The 21,314-nt window shown below is 41.4% G+C and overlaps 1 protein-coding gene across 2 annotated transcripts in view; it reads right to left on the bottom strand.

The window, feature by feature from the left end:
* Positions 1-21,314, bottom strand: part of slc12a2 (solute carrier family 12 member 2) — a 111,349-nt gene that overhangs the window by 63,550 nt on the left and 26,485 nt on the right. For both annotated transcript variants that reach the window (XM_052050062.1, XM_052050063.1), the window contains exon 2: positions 37-156. In XM_052050062.1, the coding sequence (XP_051906022.1) occupies positions 37-156 (120 nt within the window). The remainder of the gene's footprint in view (positions 1-36; positions 157-21,314) is intronic.

The following is a 21,314-nucleotide window of genomic DNA, read 5'->3' as shown; positions in this document are numbered from 1 at the left end:
GTGGAGATATGTGGGGATATAAAATATGTAACAAACCAGAACTCCTTTTATCCAGCCAAACTTGACGACTCCTTTAGAGTCAGCGGCTTCCTTTGCTGCAGCTTCCTCAGCTGGGGTCAGCTCATCACCATTAGCAAACCCATCTTCAAAAGGTTCCTGAAATAGCAGAAAAAAGGAAGGAAAAGAGAGTGCGAAAGAGAGAGATATAGAGAGAAAATTGTTTCCTTTGAATAATAATAATAAAAAATCACATTTGTAAGCGCCTTTCATAACACTCAAGGACACTACAACCAAGAGCAATAGTAAAACAGATAAAATAATAAATAAAGAAAGAAAGATTTAAGGCGGGTAGGCAAGTCTGAATAGGTGGGTTTTGAGCTGGGTTTTGAATATGGAAAGAGAGTCAATATTACGAATGTTGGGAGGAAGTGAGTTCCAGAGTTTGGGGGCAGAGCGACTGAAGGCTTTGCACCCCATTGTACTGAGACGGGCAGAGGGTAGAAAAAGGTGGAGGGAGGATGAGGACCTGAGTGAGCGAGAGGGAATGGAGATTTGAAGAAGATCTGACAGATATGGGGGCGCAAAGTTATGGATGGCTTTGAATGCATAGAGAAGTAATTTGAAGTTGATTCTAAGTTTGACAGGAAGCCAGTGGAGCTGTCGGAGGATGGGGGTGATATGATGGAAGGAGGGGGTTCTCGTGATGATCTGGGCTGCTGAATTCTGAACAAGTTGAAGTTTATGGAGGAATTTTTGATGGACACCGAAGAGGAGTGAGTTGCAGTAGTCAATACGGGAAGTGACGAGACTGTGAACAAGGATAGCAGTGGTGTGAGGAGTGAGTGAGGGGCGGAGGCAGATTATATTGCGAAGGTGGAAATGAGCGGACCGGGTAATGTTATTGATGTGGGAGTGAAAGGATAGTGAACTGTCAAGGATGACACCCAGACTCTTCACCTGGGGGAAGGAGACATAGTGGCATTATCAATTATGAGGGAGAAACTGTCGGCTTTGTTTAGAGTGGATTTGGTACCGACGAGTAGGAGTTCAGTTTTATTGCTGTTTAGCTTGAGGAAATTATGGGTGAACCAAGATTTGATTTCTGAGAGACCGTGAAAGAGGGATGAGGGTGGGAGAGAAGCGTCGGGTTTGCTGGAGAGATAGAGGTGGGTGTCATCCGCAAAGCAGTGAAAGTGTAAGCCAAATTTGCGGAAAATGTTTCAGAGCGGAAGGAGGTAGACAATGAAGAGGAGCGGACACCTAGGACAGAACCCTGGGGAACACCAGAAGAAACGGGGAGGGATTGTGAAGTAAAAGAATCAAGTTGAATGAACTGAGAACGGCCAGTGAGATATGAGTGGAACCAATGTAGAGGGGTGTTGGTGATGCCTATGGTAGAGAGTCTGTTGAGGAGGATGGGGTGAGAGATTGTGTCGAAGGCTGCACTCAGGTCAAGGAGGATGAGGATGGAGATTAGGCCAGAGTCTGCTGCCATGAGAAGATAGTTTGTGATTCTTATGAGGGCTGTTTCAGTACTGTGACGGGGACGGAAGCCGGACTGGAATTGTTCATAAAGACTATTGTCGGTGAGGTGGGAGTGGAGCTGAGAGGCGACAGGTTTCTCCAGAATTTTCGAAATGAAGGGAAGATGGGAAATAAATAACACAAAGATAGACTGTTGTGACAACTGCAATGACCTCATGATGAACATTTGTACACCCGGCAAGGAAATCCATTCTTTTTGTCTCTACAGTCCATGTGTCTCACTTTTTTCCCCCGAAATTTGGCTGATCCCGCAACTTACACTCCGGTACAACTTTTATATATGAAAAACAGAACTCTCACAAAATTCTCATTCCCTAATTTTGTTGACTTTCTTTTGGTGGTTGGCAAATACTTTTGGTGTATTCCCGCCCTTCACCAGAAGGTGGTGGGAATGAAGCAAAAGTATTTGTCCTGTGCAAAAAGGAAGTAAAAGTGAAAGCAGAAGTAGTACACATGCACCCCATTTCAAATTCCTATCCAAATGTTTTTGTACTCAGCATAATTTAAGTAATCAACTTTTAGAGAATAAAGTTTTGACCTCCCAATGATCATAGTATATTTTTTTTCTTCAAAAATAAAAAGATATTGGTTAAAATGCTCTGTTCCAAATTATTATGTACATTCAATAGGTTGCAAAGAATTGAAATTCGTCATTTGTTCAATCTGTGGCATGAGGAGTTGGTATTTGCAGAAATCAAAATCTATTTCAATCAAAAACATCTGAACAGGTCAAGTGGCATTTTATCTTACACGCTCTCATTTGATATCACTTTCGCAAGTCTTGCATCGATTGAACTTGTGATTTTTGCAAATTCTCTACTTTAACCTATTTGCAAAATATCAGAATAGTTTCCCAAAGCTGACTTTTTGATGTGACCCGTTTCCCACAATTAATAGACCTTTGCTTCAAGATGGTCCAGAGCAAAAGTACCGTATTTTCACAACTATAAGGCGCCATTAAAAGTCTTAAATTTTCTCGAAAATGGACAGGACGCCTTACGACGTGGAGCGTCTTGTGTATGCGCTGAGTTCCAAAACCTGACTGACAGGCCACACGCTGTTTATATAGAGAAAAGGCGGAAGTGACTGTGGACAGGCATGCGGCAAAGAAGTCGGCGAATCAGTAAAGGGTGGGCGTGTATATATACATATATGGAGAGAGAGAGAGAGAGAGAGAGAGAGAGAGAGAGAGAGAGAGAGAGAGAGAGAGAGAGAGAGAGAGAGAGAGAGAGAGAGAGAGAGAGAGAGAGAGAGAGAGAGAGAGAGAGAGAGAGAGAGAGAGAGAGAGAGAGAGAGAGAGAGAGAGAGAGAGAGAGAGAGAGAGAGGCAGATGTGAGAGAGGACAGGCATGCGGGGGAGAAGTCCGCCAATGAGTGAAGGGTGGGCGTGTAAGTGGACGCTAAAGGGACGCCCCAAGCAGGTACTAACACCTGTATAGAGTGTGGCTATGTGCATTGTTGCAAAACAATTTCGGTTTTGGTTTCTAAGAACCCCCGAAAATAAATTCTACAAAGAGACACGCCTATGAAGCTCAGTTCAAACTTCAAGCCATCGGTTATGCTTTTGGCATGCGTGCCCATCTCACAGCAGCGGTGAAAAACCAAGACAAGCAAATGAACTCTGAGCTTGCCGTTATTCCCGGAGGCTTGACTAAAGAACTCCAACCGCTGGACATCGGCATCAACCGGGCGTTCAAAGTAAAGTTGCGACCGGGCGTTCAAAGTAAAGTTGGGAACGGCATGGGAACAATGGATGATCGATGGCAAACAACTTTACAAGGCGTGAGAGGCAGCGCTGGGCGAGTTACGCCACAATTTGCGAATGGTTTGTGGCTGCTTGGACGAACGTGTCTGCTTGCACTGTTGTTTGAGTTTTTGGCAAAGCCGGCATTATTTCTGTGGAGCCACATGGCAATGAGAGTGACTCTGACAACAAGAGGGAACGCTGTGTTTTTGATGGATTACCAGTACTTGCACAATTGTTCAATTCTGATACAGAGGATGAGGACTTTGATGGATTTCTGGGTGATGATTGATCGAACAACATGAGTACATTGTACGAAGGCTAAATAAAATACAACAGAACTCAGTTTTGCTTCTGTTGCCTTTTTAAAAACGTGTTTTTACCTTGGATGTCTATGTCTTGGCATGCTACCGTATGCTCCAAGCTAACGTGTTTTTAGCGTGCGCGCATGCGTGCCGTATGTTTAAGCTGTCATATGTTTTACCACTATAGAACTGCGCGCAATAATACAGTGCGTTTTGTCTATGTGTAAAATACAGAAATAGCACCCATTAATGAGACTGCGCCCAACCATACAGTGCACCGAATGGCCGTGAATATACGGTACCTAACTTAAAGCACATGGGCCTAATCCGGCCCGCAAGCAGGTTTGATCCAGACCACAAAATTATTTTGCCAAATCTAACAATGAGACGGCTCTCAAATGTAAAAAGGCAAATGGCCTGACTAAATAAACAGCCGCGCCATATTCGCCACATGGCTGGTTAATTATACGAAAGTAACAACGGTCTCTATGATTACTTCTCTGCACTTCTACAGTAACCATAAAGCTTTAAAGTTTCATTAGGTAGCATAATGAGACAGTACAGGGAGTTCATCTGTCAGTCATCGTGTTATATTTATTTATTTTTTCAGTTTATAAATACAGCTCGGATGAACAATGAAAGTTATTCAAGAAATTGGCCTGAACGTCTAGTTTATAAAAAACCTTAAGTCACAGTTTGTTGAAACAAAGCATAGCGTAACATATAGCAAACAGAAATGTGTTCAACAAAACACATACACTCCTGGTAACACATCCCAGCCTACTCCCCGAAGACGGCTGGGATAGGCTCCAGCAACCCTGTGACTCTTGTGAGGATGAAGTGGATCGGGAAATGGATGGATGGAACTTCATTAAATAAATGCATTGTGCCACACAATACATTCTGGGAACCATGGATATGCAAAACAGGTAAATATGACACGCTCATGCCCTGCATCGACATTAAAGCTTGTACGGGCGGGTTCCGGTATGACAGCGAGAGGGTAAGCAGCAAACGCGAGGAGCTCCCGGCCGTACGAGCAAAAAACGGAGAAAAAAAATCGACAAAAGAACGGAGGCAGCGATCCGAACACATGATAAGATGGATATGAACAAAGCTCTGCCTGGAAAGGGAAAGGAAAAGAAGAAGAAGAGCGAGAAACAGACTGAAAACACGCACAACGAAGGTGAAGGGGGATCGGCGCTAGCGGCTACTGCTAACATAGCATTAGCTCGCGACTTCGACAATCAACCTGCCTGGGTGTCGGCATTGCAGGCTAATCTACAGAGCGGACTCGGAGAAATAAGAGCCAAAATTGACACGGGACAACACCATTTGGACGGCAAATTGGACAGAATCGCCAAACAAATGGAGGAGATGAAACAAGGACTTGAAAACTTGCGGGAGGAAACTAACAGAAAGCTCGAATCCGTGAACGCTGACATCCGGGTGCAAAGGAAGGATATTGAGATGCTGGAAGAAAGAGCAGGTGATGTGGAGGACTGGAGTACAGAGGTACAGGAAATTCTCACTAACTCACTCGAACAACAAAGGAAGCTCCAACAGAAAGTGGCCGACTTGGAAGGGAGATCGAGGAGGAACAACATCCGAATTTGGGGACTGAAAGAGGGGGTCGAGGGAGATTCCACAATCGACTATGTTGATAAGCTTATCCATAAAGAGCTGGGAATCCCCGAAGATATTCAACTGGAGATACAAAGGGCGCACAGAGCGATAGCTCCAAAACCAGTATTGAACAAACCACCACGAGCGATGATAGTAAACTTCCTGAGATTCAACATCAAAGAAAACGTACTCAGGAAAGCCTGGCGAACGCCGCTCCAAGTGGAGGGAAACAGAGTGACCTGGGACCATGACTACGCGACAGAAGTGGCGGCTAAACGTCGAGAATATGCTGGACTTAAAAAAATTCTAAAGGAGAAGGGAATTAGGTTCCAATCCCCGATGGACACATGGGTATACATGGATATACAACAGCGCTCAGGAGGCAGAGGAAGCGATGCGGATGAGAGGGTGGCAGGTGCCGAGCCTTGGACAAGAGAACCCGACGACACAACAGAGACTGGAGGCAGCGCGCAAGTGGACAAAGACCAAGAGATAATTGCGAGAAAATTTGGACGAGACAAGGAATGAAGGACAAAAGCTGCGGAACAAAGAACTCCGACAGGAATGCAGCTGTTCTCAAAGGACTTTTGGAATCCGCATAACTTTTTTAATCTCCCGGGTTCAACGGTTGGTGAGTAAAGAACAAATTTTGTGTGGGGATGCTGTTAAGTTTTCGAAGGGGGGAGCAACTTTGAGTTTAAATAATTAGAAATCAGACGATTGGCTATGAATGTTCGGGTGTAAACAAAGGTTATATAGAGCAACGTAATTTGATTGAAGGGCGGGGTTTCTTTTCCCAAAATAATCCACTGAAGTAGGTTAAAGAATGTTTAAAAATATACAAAGCTCAGGCCGGGAGCTCTTGAACTGCATTGTTGGACTTTTGTAGTGAGCTAGGGAGATCAGCACTGGAGATGAACTCTGCCACTAGGGGGGCCCTCTCACTAGGAGAGGCTTTACCCCCCACCCACCAACAGGGGAAAGGGGATATGAAAAGGGAATCCCTTAATGCCTTGGAAACTCAATTTTTGATTGATGTTGACAATTTTTTATGTTTTATGGTTATAGTGTTTAGTATGTATGTTGTGATCCGGGACATGGGGGTAAATACAGGATATTCCAAAAAGATTGATGGTTCAACATAGAGACATTAAGGTGGTGTCATTAAATGTGAATGGCATGAACAACCCAGTAAAGAGGGGGAAGGTGTTGGCAAAATTAAGAAAGGAGGAGATGCAGGTAATTTTTTTACAAGAAACACACCTGACGCCACGTGAACATGAAAAATTGAAAAGGTATGGGTACACTAATACATACTATAGTTCATTTAAAGAATGCCATAGGAGAGGAGTGGCTATATTAATGAAGAACTCAGTGAAATTTGAAATTGACAAAGAGATAAAGGATAGAGAAGGGCGGTACATAGTGGTCAAGGGGATGATGGAAGGCGAGAAGGTCACATTAATCAATGTATATGCTCCACCAGATAGTGAAAAGAACTTTTTTGAAGACCTTTTAAATGTCATAGCTGTGGAAATGGAAGGGCTCTTGATATGCGGAGGGGACTTCAATGTGGTGTTAAACCATGACTTGGATACAACAAGCACAAGTAAGTCTAGGATACATATAACCAAGTGCATCAACACACAAATAAAACAACTAGGGATAATCGATGTATGGAGGGATACACACGCATCACATAGAGACTACACACATTACTCTCACCCACATGCAACCTATGCTAGAATAGACTATTTTTTCGTGAAGATAGAGGATAGACACAGGGTGGAAGACTGCAGAATTGGTGTCACAGATTTGTCAGACCACAGCGCAGTGTATATGACAGTGAAATTGACCAGTAGAAGGAAATCTACAATTTGGATGTTGAATGTAGGTTTATTGAATGACAAGGAATTAGTACAAGAAATAAAGGGAGATATAGTCAAATATAGGGAAGAAAATGACAATGGAGAAGTTAACCCAAATATTGTGTGGGATGCTCTGAAGGCAGTAATAAGAGGAAAACTTATAGCACATGCAACACGGCTTAAAAGAATAAGACAAGAGTCATATGAAAACTTAACAAGACAACTGAAAGAACTTGAAGATCAACATAAAAGGACAAAAAACGCAGAGGTACTTATGAAGGTCACAGACACCAGAAAGGAAGCAGATCGAATACTATTAACGGAGGTGGAAAAAAGAGCACGGTTTGTGAAACAGGTTTACTACGAAGGTGGGTCCAGGGCAAGTAAATTACTGGCACGAAGGTTAAGGGTACAACAAGTGTTAAACACAATTCACAAGATTAGGTGCCCCAGAACGAATGAATTATTAAAAGAACCGAAGGAAATAGAGGAAGCATTTCGGCAGTATTATAAGACTTTATATACACAACCGGATGCTGCAGATGAAGAGAGTATTGCAACATTTTTAGAGGACCTGGAATTACCATCAATAGGGGGAGAAGATAATGAAACCCTGAACTCTGAAATTACTGCAGAAGAATTGGAGATCGCAATCAGCGGAACGAAAAATTGTAAAGCAGCGGGTAGTGATGGCTTCCCCTCAGAGTTTTACAAGATATTTAGACAGGAATTACGTCCCCTTTTGCTATCGTCACTAAGATATACCATGAAGGAGGGCAAGATTCCACCGTCATGGAAAGAGGCAATAGTCTCTATAATCCCCAAAGAGGGTAAAAGTAAAGAGTTATGTAGTAGCTACAGGCCAATATCCATACTTAACGTTGATTATAAGATCTATACCTCAATCATATCCAAAAGATTCGAGACTTTCATGCCTGATATTATAGATAGAGACCAGACGGGTTTTGTCAAAGGGAGACAGGCCCAGGATAATATAAGAAAAACTTTACACTTAGTGGAGGCGATTCGGAAGGCAGGAACGAGTGCAGTGTTGGTGAGCATGGATGCAGAAAAGGCATTCGATAGTGTGCGGTGGGTCTATCTATATAAAGTCATGGAAAAATTCGGCTTCAACGGAGATTCGATTAGAGTTGTACAGACACTGTATAACGGGCCAACTGCAAGAGTGAAAGTGAATGGCAGCTTGACGGACCGAATAACACTTGAAAGGTCGACCAGACAAGGATGTTGCCTCTCACCAACACTCTTCAATATCTTCATTGAACCTCTAGCCCAGGCAATCAGACAGAATCACAACATCAAAGGCGTGGAACTGAGAGGCTCAGAACACAAATTGAGCCTGTTTGCCGATGATATGATAGCATACGTAACACAACCGGAAGAGAGCTTCCCCAAACTGATGGAACAATTGGAAGAATATGAACCTTACTCGGGATATAGACTTAATGTGACAAAAACGCAGATCCTGGCACTTAACTACACACCATCAAAGTTGATGAAGGGAAAATACAAAGTAAAATGGGACAGTGAGACGGTCAAATACCTAGGGGTGTATGTCACGAAAAGCATGGACAAACTGTTTGAAACGAACTATACAAAGATTAATCAAGCCATCAAGGCGGACCTGGGGAGATGGTCGACACATGTCCTAGACTTGAGCTCTAGAATAGAAATGGTCAAAATGAACATACTGCCGAGATTGCTGTACCTCTATCAGTCGCTGCCGGTACCCATACCACAGAAACAATTTATAGAATGGGATAAACTGACCTCAAGATTTATCTGGGGGGGTAAGCGATCGAGGATCAGGTTGACGACACTACAGTTGCCCAAGAAGAAGGGAGGATTGGCGGTACCGAATTTTAAGGATTACTACCGTGCAGCACAACTCAGAGCAGTGGCATGTTGGTGTAACAGAGAGTATAGAGCAAAATGGAAAGACATAGAAGTGATGGCCGAGGAATACCTGACTCAACCACTGCTGGGGGACAGAAGATTATTTCGGGTAAAGGAGGGCTTGATTGATCGAATAACAAAATTTACTTTAAATACATGGTTCACCATAGTAAAAGAAAATAAATTAGAAAAGGAGGTGAAGATCCTAAGGTGGCTATCACATGATGAGGACTTTCAACCAGGGAAAGATTATGGCTTCAAAAGATGGGAAAGAAAAGGTATTACAGCAATAAGTACGATGATAGAAAAGGGGGAGATACCGACCTTCCAAAAAATGAAAGACATGTTTGATCTAGAAAGGAGCGACCTCTTCAGGTATCTACAAGTTAGAGACTATTATACAAAAGAAATAAAAATGGGTACGACAACTGAAAGACATGATGTAATACAGGTAATGACGGATGCATATAAAGGGTGCAAGAGTACGGTGATTTCATCCCTATACAAAGGGCTTCTGTTGAACAAGGGGAATTCGACTCTGTACGTAAAAGAGAAATGGGAAAAGGAACTCCAAACCGAGATAACGGAGGAAGTATGGTTGAATATGTGCAGGATACAACAATCAACAACCGCTTCGAGACGTTGGCGGGAGTTTGGTTGGAAAAATATTATGAGGTTTTTTATAACATCAGGGATGACCGGGAAATACAAACAAGGGCTGAGTGAGTGCTGGCGGTTATGTGGACAGGACAGATCGGTAGATCATGCACACATATTTTGGAAATGTCAAAGGCTGAAAGGCTATTGGGAAGAGGTTTGGAGAGAACTGAAAAAGATAATCGGTTATGAAATACCAAAGACCGGCTTAGTGATGTATCTGGGCGATATAAATCAAGGTAATGTACTACCGAGAGACGAGTACTTGGTAAAGGTGTTGCTGGTAGCCAGCAAGAAGGCCATAACAAGAACATGGTTGAAAACTGACCAGCCAAAAAAGAACCTGTGGCTGGAAATAGTGGGAGAAATATTTGAGTTGGAAAGATTCACATACATATTAAGGGTCCAAGTACGGAAGTTTAAAACGAGATGGGAAAAATGGGAGGAGTACAAAAATAAATGAATGAGGGAATGACACCACAAATCGGGATAGGTCACTATAGACTCCGGATATAAATCCAACATAAGGTACACCTGTCACTGTTGATCACAACATTCTACTATTTTTAGTTGTAGGGTGCCTGGCCACAGTCACTTCCGCCTTTTCTGTATATAAACAGCGTGTCGGCTGTCATTCAGAATTTTGGAACTCAGCGCATATAAAGGACGCTCCGCACCATAAGGCGTCCTGTCCATTCTGGAGAAAATTTAAGACTTTTAATGGCGCCTTATAGTCGTGAAAATACGGTAATTTTCTGTCTATGGTGAAAATGCTACCGTGTATGGCATACAGCTGTACCAATAAGTCTGGAAGAAGCGTGACAAGCACATTTCATCATCTTGTCATTGGTGAGTGTATGCGTGTCAATATATGCTTCAATCTGTATTATACAACAACTGAGGATGGCCCCTCGGTCACGCAACTGAGACTAAGTGGGAATGGCATGGTGTACTGTTTGTAGATTAAACTGTGGTGGAAAAAAAGGAATGAGTGTCAAAATGTAATGTGTGTGCCTGGTGCACACCAGTGTCATCTTGTGCACTGAAAGGGTGAGAGAAATTCACAATTGCCCAGCGTGCAGCTTAGAGGGAATATTGTGAACTGTGAGCAGGACATCTACATATCATGGCCATTGAAGCACTTGTCCATTTGTATTAGCTAATAGCTTAATGATCGCTGAACTGAGAAGAAGTGGGAAACTACACTCGCGTTCACATTAGCATCTAGCTTCATTGTTTCGTCGCCGCTCAGCACAGGTAAAAGCCTTCGATCGCTGCAAAAAAATTCATTGAGGCCGGGGGGAATCTGGGCCTGTACATGATGTTTGGCTTTGTCTTGTATTTTTTTTCTATTGACTTTTTTTTTTAAACAGCTGAGTACACAGTGCAACAGTATTTGACATGACGTCAATATTTCTCCTTCAAGAATTTTCTTGTTCTTCTGGCAAAGACAGTTATGTATATCAGTACGAGGGTGCCACCCAGTGTTCAGACTTAGTCCCGACAGTTTATTTAAGCAGTAACTAAAGAACAAAATGCTGCAACTCTGGTTAAGTGGCATCTATTCCTAAATGCTACTTGAACGCCTGCTGTATTCACTTGAATTCGTTGAATGTGACTGTATTTGAAAACAAGTTTGACAAACTTGAATTGGTAATTTTTCCTGCCACTGGATATTTGTGTTTCATTGTGTAACTTGATTGATAAAATAATTTTGATTTCATTGTATTGGGTGTTCTATATGAAATGTATATTTTATGGTCAAATGCAAAAAGAAATAATTGAAAATGGCCACTAATTTCGTGCAATTTAAGGAAAATGCTGTATTAGGATATCCAGGTGCTAAAAGAAGGGGTATTTTTGGTGTGCGTGTGAACAAAATACTGTATGAAGTTGTCCCCCACTATTTACAGTCAATAGAGGACAAGCCGGCCAACCATTTTTTTTTAAAGGTTTTGATCATGATTTTACCAATCTGTCAAATTTGGGAATAGATTTTGCTCCATGTGGCCGCTGAGCTAAAATGAGTTTGACCATGACTTTCTCTCCTTTTATGCAAATAGCAGCCAATTATGCAGAGGTTTTCTTTCTAGCATGACATTGTTCATTGATGAGTGCCGTGCAACTCCGGATGGTCAAAATGGATGGAATACGTTTTGGATGTCCTCCATGTCCCAAACAACGTTGTAGCATTAGCGTGGAGGTAGTGAAATCATGTTTTGAGCCGAAATCATGGGGAGAAAGCTGGCCTGCCCCTTTCGGGTCTCAGGAGGTGTAAAAATAACCTCTGAAAGGTTTGTGGAGTGTCTGACTGACTCCTTTCTTCAGTAATTTATGCACCATCTTTTGCCACAAGAAATTCCTATGCACCATGGGCTACTATGGTTATAAATGAGTGATTTTCAAACTCTGTGCCACGGGAAATTATCCAATTTGTATGCCTGTGCGGTCTGTCGCCTGGCAAAGTAATCATGTAGTACTCTTCCATACCGGTAAGTAGCAACAGCAGCAGCAGCTAGCTTATTGCATTGTGCTTCAGAGACAAGCGAAAGTTTCTGGCGTGAGGCAATACAACGAAAGGTATCATTCATTTGGATTTACTTTTACCGGATATGCAACGGCACCGACTCCGTTGTGCTCGGAATGTGGTGAAAAGCTCTCCAACAGCGCTATGTTCCCAAGTAAGCTTAAACTCAATCTCCAAACAAAACACCCTTCACTTCAAAACAAAAATGTGGAGTACTTCGTTCGCCTGCATGAACACACGGAGTAACAAGCAACGTGCATGAGCAAAAACCACAAAGGTAAACGAAAGAGCCCCGAAAGCAAGTTACCACGTCGCTGAACTTGTGGTGAAATAAAACAAAAAAAAGTCTCAGTGGCAGAGCAATTAATACTTCCCGCCTGCAAAGCCATTGTAAATGAAATGTCTGGACCCAAAGCGGATAAAAAAAAATATAGCCTGACGGCTGTAAAAACTAAAAACAGAGAAAGACAGAGCTGTGGAGGAAGAGCTTCCTGTGTCTTTCATCAATTGCTGCCAGGATATCAGATCTGTGTTCATCCAATTTATCACACTGAGTGATTATATTTGAAAATATTTGATTGATGTTTATTTGATTCAGATTCAAGGTGTTATAATTAGAGCTGTCAAACGATATTTAATGTGATTAAAAACGCAACTGTCATAATTAACTCATAATTATGATTACTCACACTTTTTATCGTTTCTGAATTTCCTTTTATATTTTTTGTCCTATTTTTTCCCGTTGTAATGCTCTCATCAACATCAATCATGGACACATGGATACAGAGTCTACTAATCCTAGATTGGCAGCAGGTGTGCACAGTAGTCCGCTCATGCCACCTGCTGGCCAGACCGAAAACAGAACCGTGACAAATATTTACTGAAACAACAATTTCGATTTTCAATTTTACATGACGTGGCCCGGTAGTCCAGTGGTTAATACGTCGACTTCACAGTGCAGAGGTACCGGGTCCAATTCCAGCTCCGTCCTCCCTGTGTGGAGTTTGCATGTTCTCCCCGGGCCTGCATGGGTTTTCTCCGGGTACTCCGGTTTCCTCCCACATTCCAAAAAAAACATGCATGGCAGGCTGATTGAACGCTCTAAATTGTCCCAAGGGGTGAATGTGAGCGTGGATGGTTGTTCGTCTCTGTGTGCCCTGCAATTGGCTGGCGACCGATTCAGGGTGTCCCCCGCCTACTGCCCGAAGACAGCTGGGATAGGCTCCAGCGCCCCCCGCGACCCTAGTGAGGATCAAGCGGTTCGGAAAATGGATGGGTGGAATTTTACATGAACATTTTTCACTTGGAGCAGTTATTCACACATAATCTCTCACACAATATTACTGTCCATCAACAACAGTGAAAAATGTTTGTCACACAACAGCTCCTTTAAGAGCTCATTTTAGGGAATCAAAACAGAGCAATATAAAATTATAAAGTGCACATCTAAGGTAAACTATTACTCAGCCTATAGTGGATTTAAGCCTTCGTTATTCTCAAGTTTGCTTTGAACACAGCAGTCAGGCTATGTTGATTCTGTTGGTCCTTCTTGCGCGGAAGTCTCTACGGTTTTGTGTAGACATCATTTCGGATGACTACACTTGGTTCGAGGCACAACACTGGAGACGTTTTCTTATTTTCAGCGTGGTTGCTACCACTGCACCACTAAACTCTCGACGTGCGTCACTGTCAGACGAACACAGGGAAGCTCCACCCCATTTATTTATATGGACACGGAACACTGTAACCTTCCACACAAAATAGTTCCAAGCAAGTAACAATCGTGTCAGTGGCATACATCGTACTCAACAGGCTACCTGCTCTTTATTCACCAGAGGCTCATCAACCTAGTCTCTTATTTCTCTCCCAAAACAGTGTCTTCTCCTGCTTGGTGTACCTTAATATTCTCCGCTACGTACAATTTCTGTTCATAGCTTGTAATGGAGGCTCTCGCTGGCAATCCATAGTGGAGTCATTAGACGCAATGCGAATGATTTCAGCTTGAGTCTAGCTGTGGACAATGTTGACAGGCTTGCATGCAGTAGCCATAAATTTAGCTATGGCTTCAGCAAATTTGTTCTTCCTCGCGTTATCCATTTTCTTCGCTTTGAAATTATCCATAGCTGTCCGTCTTCGACGGGGGGGGGGGGGGGGGGGGGAGTACTCACATCAGCTGTGTGCTTGGCCATTAATTTGTATTTCAGACTCGACGTGCTATGATGATAGCTCAGTTTACGACTGCAAAACATACACTTTTTAAAAGTAAACTTTCCATTCATAAACTCTTTAAGTATCCGTTTTCGGTGTCTCACGCTGCCGTGGCTGTCAAAACCGACATGGGCGTGGACCTGTGCAGCACGCTTGTTGGTTTGTTTCCGGTTTATTTATAGAGCAACGTAACATCTGCTGTGACGTGCGCCGCATTAATCTCACGATAAAAAATTTAATCACATTATAATTGATTTCAATTAATCCTAATTAACACACTAAACTGACAGCTCTAGTTATAATGCAACGTTATTCTTCAATGTTAAACACTTATTTTAACAAAGTGTTACATTGTTATTATAAGCTTTTTTCACATTTTCAGCTAGTGGTGTGCCGTGGGATTTTTTCAGTGAAAGAAATGTGCCTTGGCTCGAAAAAGATTGACACTGTCATAAATACTCACCTGTTGATCACCTGACCTGACTTGAATTTTGTGCATCAAATTTACCTTCTAAAAATGTTGTGTCGATGTGTAGCCACGAACGATGTGCACTAGTCCAGTGCTGATCAATGTAGCTGGATTGCGGGGCAGACAATTCAATGCATTGATCAAACACATCAGTCCACCCATATTATGTTTTCTTCTTCTTCATGATGCATTTTTGACTGCTACCTCTTATACTGCGAAGAAAATTATTTCAAAATTATTCTGAGAAATAAAGCAACTCTTGAATATAGCTTAAGTTATCCAAACTTTACACGGAGACATATAATATGTACACAATTGTTTTGAAGTTCCAGAGCACAAAATACTACTCCAATAAAAAAATATTTCCAAAACGTTTGACATCGCAATTCCAACATTTACCATGAAGCTCTGCATTGGTCAGAATGTAATATATGATACACAGCTTGGGTTGGGGGGACACATTGCAATACACCCGACAGCCGAGAAACGGCCATCAGAATCTAAACTTACAGAAACAGTTTCTAATCTGGTCTTTCGTTTGCCCAATATCGAAAGGAAAACACTGACAAACTGTAAATGTAATTAACTCACTTGGTGAAGCTTGTTTGGCATGTTTGGGAATCAAATTAAAATTAAAGGCTTTTGAACATACATATCTGAGAAACATATCTGACTTAATTGTTGGACAGAACCTGTGGGGTGATGTATAAAAAATATATATATCCCTGCACAAAAATAACTGTCTTTGTGTTTCAGGCCTGGAAAAATATAAACGCACGGTAAAATATTGGTGTCAAATTCCAATAAGCCCTCTGTTTATGTCAGTAAAGCTGGGGCCATTTCCTTCTGAGCTGCACGCCATGTGATGGAAAAACAGACGTCACCACATCCACTCAGCTTTGCTGAGAAGAGGATTGTGTTTGGTTGTATAAGAGTCAGGAAGCTCTGAAACTACATGCTGCAAAACAATTTGAGAAACTTGCTCTATTTTTAGTTCTATTTCTAGTTTTAAAAAATCACTTTATCAGTGAATGTGCAGCTATTACAAATTGGACTCAATTAAGAGGACAGAGCCTCAAAAACATCAGCAGACAAATCTGTACTTTAAAAAAGAAACTTTGTTTGAAATGGACTGATGATGTAAACCAGGGGTGCCCAACCAGTCGATCGCGATCGACCAGTAGCCCGAACTGGTCCCAAGTGGACCGCAGGGGGTCCACAGTTGAAAATGGATAAAAATAAAAATTAAAAAATTTGTTATTGATATTCTATATTTTTATGTTAGAGGATGCTTAGCGTGCAGTGTGCACCGAGATTCACTTTCACAAAAAAAGTATTTAAAAAATAAAATAACAATGGAGGTTACCTTTAACCTTAACTTCCGGTGGCGCGTGACCTGCATCACCGGAAGTTGTTTGCAGTCAGCAGTCTGCACTTGTCGCTTGCGATTAGAGCTGTTGCCATATATCTTTCTTATTTTTATTATTCTCATTCAAAGTTTGTTTCATGTACAATTCATCTACAGCACTGCCCGTTATAACTGTTGCCCATCATGGCATGCGTGTGTATGCATGCACGTGCGGTAGCAGGTCGATTGCGGGAGGCTGGTTGCTAGAAAAGTCGATCTACAGTCAAAAAAAGGTTGGGCACCCCTGGTGTAAACACTCAGTTATTACAGGCAGCTTAACGGCAGAGAGACAAAGAGAAATGATCAGATATCCACAGTCTCATCTCCACTTTGTATGGCAGAACCCGCTAACCCACCCTCCTGTTCATTGTTGCTTGATAGAACTGAATCTCCGAGGCCTCTTGAGCGAACCAAAATGACATGTACCAGTACTGACAATGAGATTTTTGTTTTGCAGGAGTCCTGAATTACAAAGTGAACTCTGTCAAGGGTGCAAGAGGTGATGAAACAAGACTTCAAAGAGAGAATCTAATGAAAAAAGTGAAATCACGAGAAGGACTGAATGCTGTAATAAAACAGATCAGTTCTAATTTGGAAGGATTATTCACTTAATATTTTAACTGCAGGTTTAAGTTGTATTAGTTGTAATTTGTTGACTCAGTGTCATGTCATTGTCACAATTGTCTGTTGTTCTTTTTACAACAATTTGGACTGTAACTAACATGTATTTTTTTTCTTAGCTATGTTTACATGGAGATAAGAATCCTGGTAAATGAGTAAAACGTGTGCACAGACTTCATGTAAACAGCAAGTGGATACACATCTAGAGGCTTGCTTATACTGTATGTAAAAGAATGTCAGACAGTTTTCCATGATGAAAACAGGAAGTCGAGCAGCCTAAACCCATTTGATCAAATTGACCCTGAAATATGCTTACTGTAGATCAGTGGTTCTTAACCTCCTTAGAGGTACCAAACCCAACCAGTTAATATCCACATTCACCGAACCCTTCATTTGTGAAAAGTAAGTACAGTCATACCTCGGTTTTCGACCATAATCCGTTCCAGAAGGCTGTTCGAAAACTGAAACTATTATAATAAATTTTAATCCGTTCCAAGTCTAGAAAAAACTTTCTTTAAAGCATTTTTAAAAAACTATTTTACACCATAAACTGTATACAGATTTTAAAAAGAAAGCAGGTAATATGTAAAATACTGTACAAACTTTTTGGATGTTTTATTTTTATCAATTTTAACATAAACATTCACATTGTAACATAAAAATTCATCCCTCTCTCTTTCTCTCTCTCTCTCATCGTGACAATTGTAGATTACATTATTTTACATCTTGAACTAATAAACCCTAAAGTAATGGCGGTAACTATGGACTCTCTCTGCAACCCTACGCTACGGTACAATGTAACATCCCTCCATCCATTTTCTGAACCGCTTTAAGCGGTCCAGTATTTAGTATTGAGTACAGTATTTATCTGTCCAACAAGTCCAGTCTCGTCCATATTAAAAGTTCACTGGGGAAGAGATTTCTCGTCCTTGATGAGATTTTCAAACTCAACTTTAAGCTTTTCAGCAGCTTCCTTGTCTGACCTGGCTGCCTCCCCGTGACGAATCACGGAGTGTATCCCACTTCTTTTCCTAAACCTTTCGAACCATCCTCTGCTTGCTTTAAAATCAAACTCTTCAGGAGCAATGCTAGGACCTTTTTTTAACAAATCTCCATACAATTGTCTTGCTTTGCCACAAATCGTATCTTGGCTAAGACTGTCCCCTGCTAGCCGTTTCTCATTTATGAAATTAAGTAAATGTTTTTCCGCTTCCTCTAATATTTGTGGCCCTTACTAAAAACATGAGATCCTTTAGCCATATCAGTGACTTTAAGATGGTCTTTCTTCTTTAGGATGCTGCTGATCGTCGATTTCGGCATGCCGAACTCCTTCGCCAACACAGACACACGTACACCGGATTATTCATTCATTTATTTTCTGAACCGCTTTATCCTCACTAAGGTCGCGGGGGGTGCTGGAGCCTATCCCAGCTGTCTACGGGCAGTACACCCTGAGAGTGTGGGGGGAGGGAGGAGGCACCTCCGTGAAATAATGCACGTTTACAATTTCTACTTGATCTTTGTGTTCTTGAAGAAGTGATCAACTGATGTGAAAAACATTTGGACTCATTAGTATTATAGAAAAACAGCCTGTTGCAAAGCAGTGTAATGTTGCAGATCGTGTTGTTGAGCAATGAAATTCCATTTTTAATAATTTTATCATGATTAACCACATTTTCCAACGGCTATTTTCTGAAAAGCTCATTACCCCAGTATCATCTCGAAATTAATCTAAAATTATCAAACACAACATGCAATCCCAATTCCAATTAACTTGGGACGTTGTTAAACAAAGAAAAACACAATACAATGATTTGGAAATCAAGTTCAACCTATATTTAATTGAATACACTAATACAAGATCATTAATAATCTAACTGATAGACTATGCTGTTTTTACCCGTAATTTTATATTGGGAGATAAACTTTTACTATGAAGGGATGCAATTTATAATGTGATATGAGTTTTAGCCCATATCTCACAAAACCTACTTTGGACATATAGCAGGACATATCGACTCCAACCCTGTTTACGCAGTCTGTGTATGCATGTGTATGTAAGTCACACCTCACTCAGCGCCTTGCAAGTTGACTGACAGGAGAGGAATGAAGTAGCATGAATGTATGTTGATGAAGTACCTGTAGAGTCCCATATGGAAACAAACACGAATAAGAGATTATTTGTTTTCCCTTTTAACTGGTAGGTCAAAAACATACTTTTGTAAATCTCTCTTCTTATCTATTTACACTTACAAAATTGCTTACTTCAGTGCAGCTCATATTTCAGGCTCCTCTTTTCATTGTCTGCCATTTAAAGCAGGGAGGGGTAAGGCATTACAATGCAAAGAGAAAAAAAAAATAATCAGCTCGTACTCTTCATGGGATATTGTCGTTTCACTAACTTCATTTTTTAAAGACGATATTCTGTTTGTAATTCGATCAGTTAGTGTTTCAGTGTTAGTATTTCTTGGCGGGTATTTGAGTCTCTTACAGTGGTGGCTGCAGGGTTCCTAAAGATTCAGACAAGTTACAGTAAAATCAAGACTTTGTGAGATTTAATTCCATCTGAAATTTAAGACCGTCTTTCCAATGTTCCCAATGTCCCATTGTGTCCAAACATGCTACAGTAGTGCACGTGAATGACATAGATCTGCTCTTGGTTCCAATAACATGATTGCACAATGTAACCATGACAGCCATTTTGTAAATTATGTTTGAAAGAATTTTAGTTTATTTTAAGATTTGAGGCCATTTATTATCAGATAATACTTATCATATGGTTGGTTTTCACAACAGCCTTAGCATATTGTTTTGCTACACTGTTGGAGTCGGAGGTAGGGGGGTGGGGCAATGGTTGCTTGTTTGTGGCCCAGGGCGGATATTCATGTTCTCCATTCGTGTGAAAGTAAAAATATTGATTGTGCCAATAGCAATAGGATATGTTGAATGTAGTAGACATTAAAGCCAGCAGTCAATCTTTCATGCAGGGCTGTAAAAATATGTAGGGAAAATGTTTATCAAGGTCAAGGTTATGTCACTTTTTTAAAAAATTCCACGATTCCCAGAGATCAGGGGGCTCAGGGAGAAAGACTGCGTGGCTTTCATATTAACAAACGGTGTACGGCCCAATCCAGAAAACATTGCACGCACAAAAAAATTCTGGATGTACAAATCTCAATGTATGCATGAAGCCAAAGAGATTCCTTTCATACAGCTCACTCAATGCGGAAATGTTAGAGAACCAGACACAGTGGTCGTGTGAGTTTGATCCCCAAGTTGGGTGGGTGCAGTAATCGTAAAAATGCCCCACGTCAAAAACAACAACAACAAAAAACTCTGAGGCATCCAAAACAGCCATTCACTCCAGGCGAACACAAGGCCCACAAACATTCACTTAAATCAGGGGTGCCCAACCTTTTTTGACCATAGATCTACTTTTCAAGCAACCAACCTCGCGTGATCAAGCCATTACCACATGAGCACACATACACAAAAACAGGCTTTATAACCGTCGCTGATGAATACTATAGTGGTGTGGACTTCATTGACATTAGATTGCAGTACAAATTGAGTCAGATTAATTTTTTATTGCACTTCCAAAGTACCAGTGGTGACTGGATGGATTGTTGTCGGGTCTGGCAGGCGTCGTAGTTGGCGGAGGCAACATAAAGAAAAGTGGGGCTGCCGAGATGAGCTCTGGGTAGGCTAATGTAAATGCTCTGTCTCTGTCCTATGTGTTGTCTTGTGTTATTTTTGTTATTTTTGACTTCAAAATGGCGCCGCGAGAGTGGCTGCCTTTCCAGCAGATCCTATTTTTTGGTTGTTCTTCTTCTTCCTTTCATAACTTTGCTGCTGTGAATCTGGAATTTCTCCATTGCGAGACTAATAAAGGTTTTCTTAATCTTAATCTTAATCACTCAAACACCACTGCCAGCCAAGCTTCTCTCATCTCATCTCTGATGCCAGATTCATAACACACAGAACGGGTCATACAGAACAAGAACCAGCAGGAAATTGCTGAACTCAGGACTGTCCTATGTTATTAATCCCAGAATCCTGGCTACGTGCTCAGATTCACCTTCAGTGCAACCATACTTTGGGCTAACGGTGGCACAGCGTAAAGTTTCATCACCAGATTATATTGTCCAATAATGTGGACTAAAACTAACAACAACTTTATTGCACGCTTGCGACCGGGGTGAGGATAAGTGGTTCATAAAATGGATGGACGGCAAACGCTACAACACTGAACTGTGTTGTACTGTCGTAATAAAAATGAATACGTGTTGGAATACAAACAGCCACAGCTTGTTCAAGTGTAGCTGCAGAATGATGAGTGATATTTTTAATAATTTGTTTTTATTTTGGTCCTTGAAAATGTCTTCACACGAAAATGACGATTAGGACTAAAATGCTTGGG

Source organism: Hippocampus zosterae, chromosome 18 (assembly GCF_025434085.1).
Source record: "Hippocampus zosterae strain Florida chromosome 18, ASM2543408v3, whole genome shotgun sequence".
Lineage (NCBI taxonomy): Eukaryota > Metazoa > Chordata > Actinopteri > Syngnathiformes > Syngnathidae > Hippocampus > Hippocampus zosterae.
Note: the sequence above shows the minus strand (reverse complement) of the source record. Positions and strands in the feature narration are given on the sequence as shown.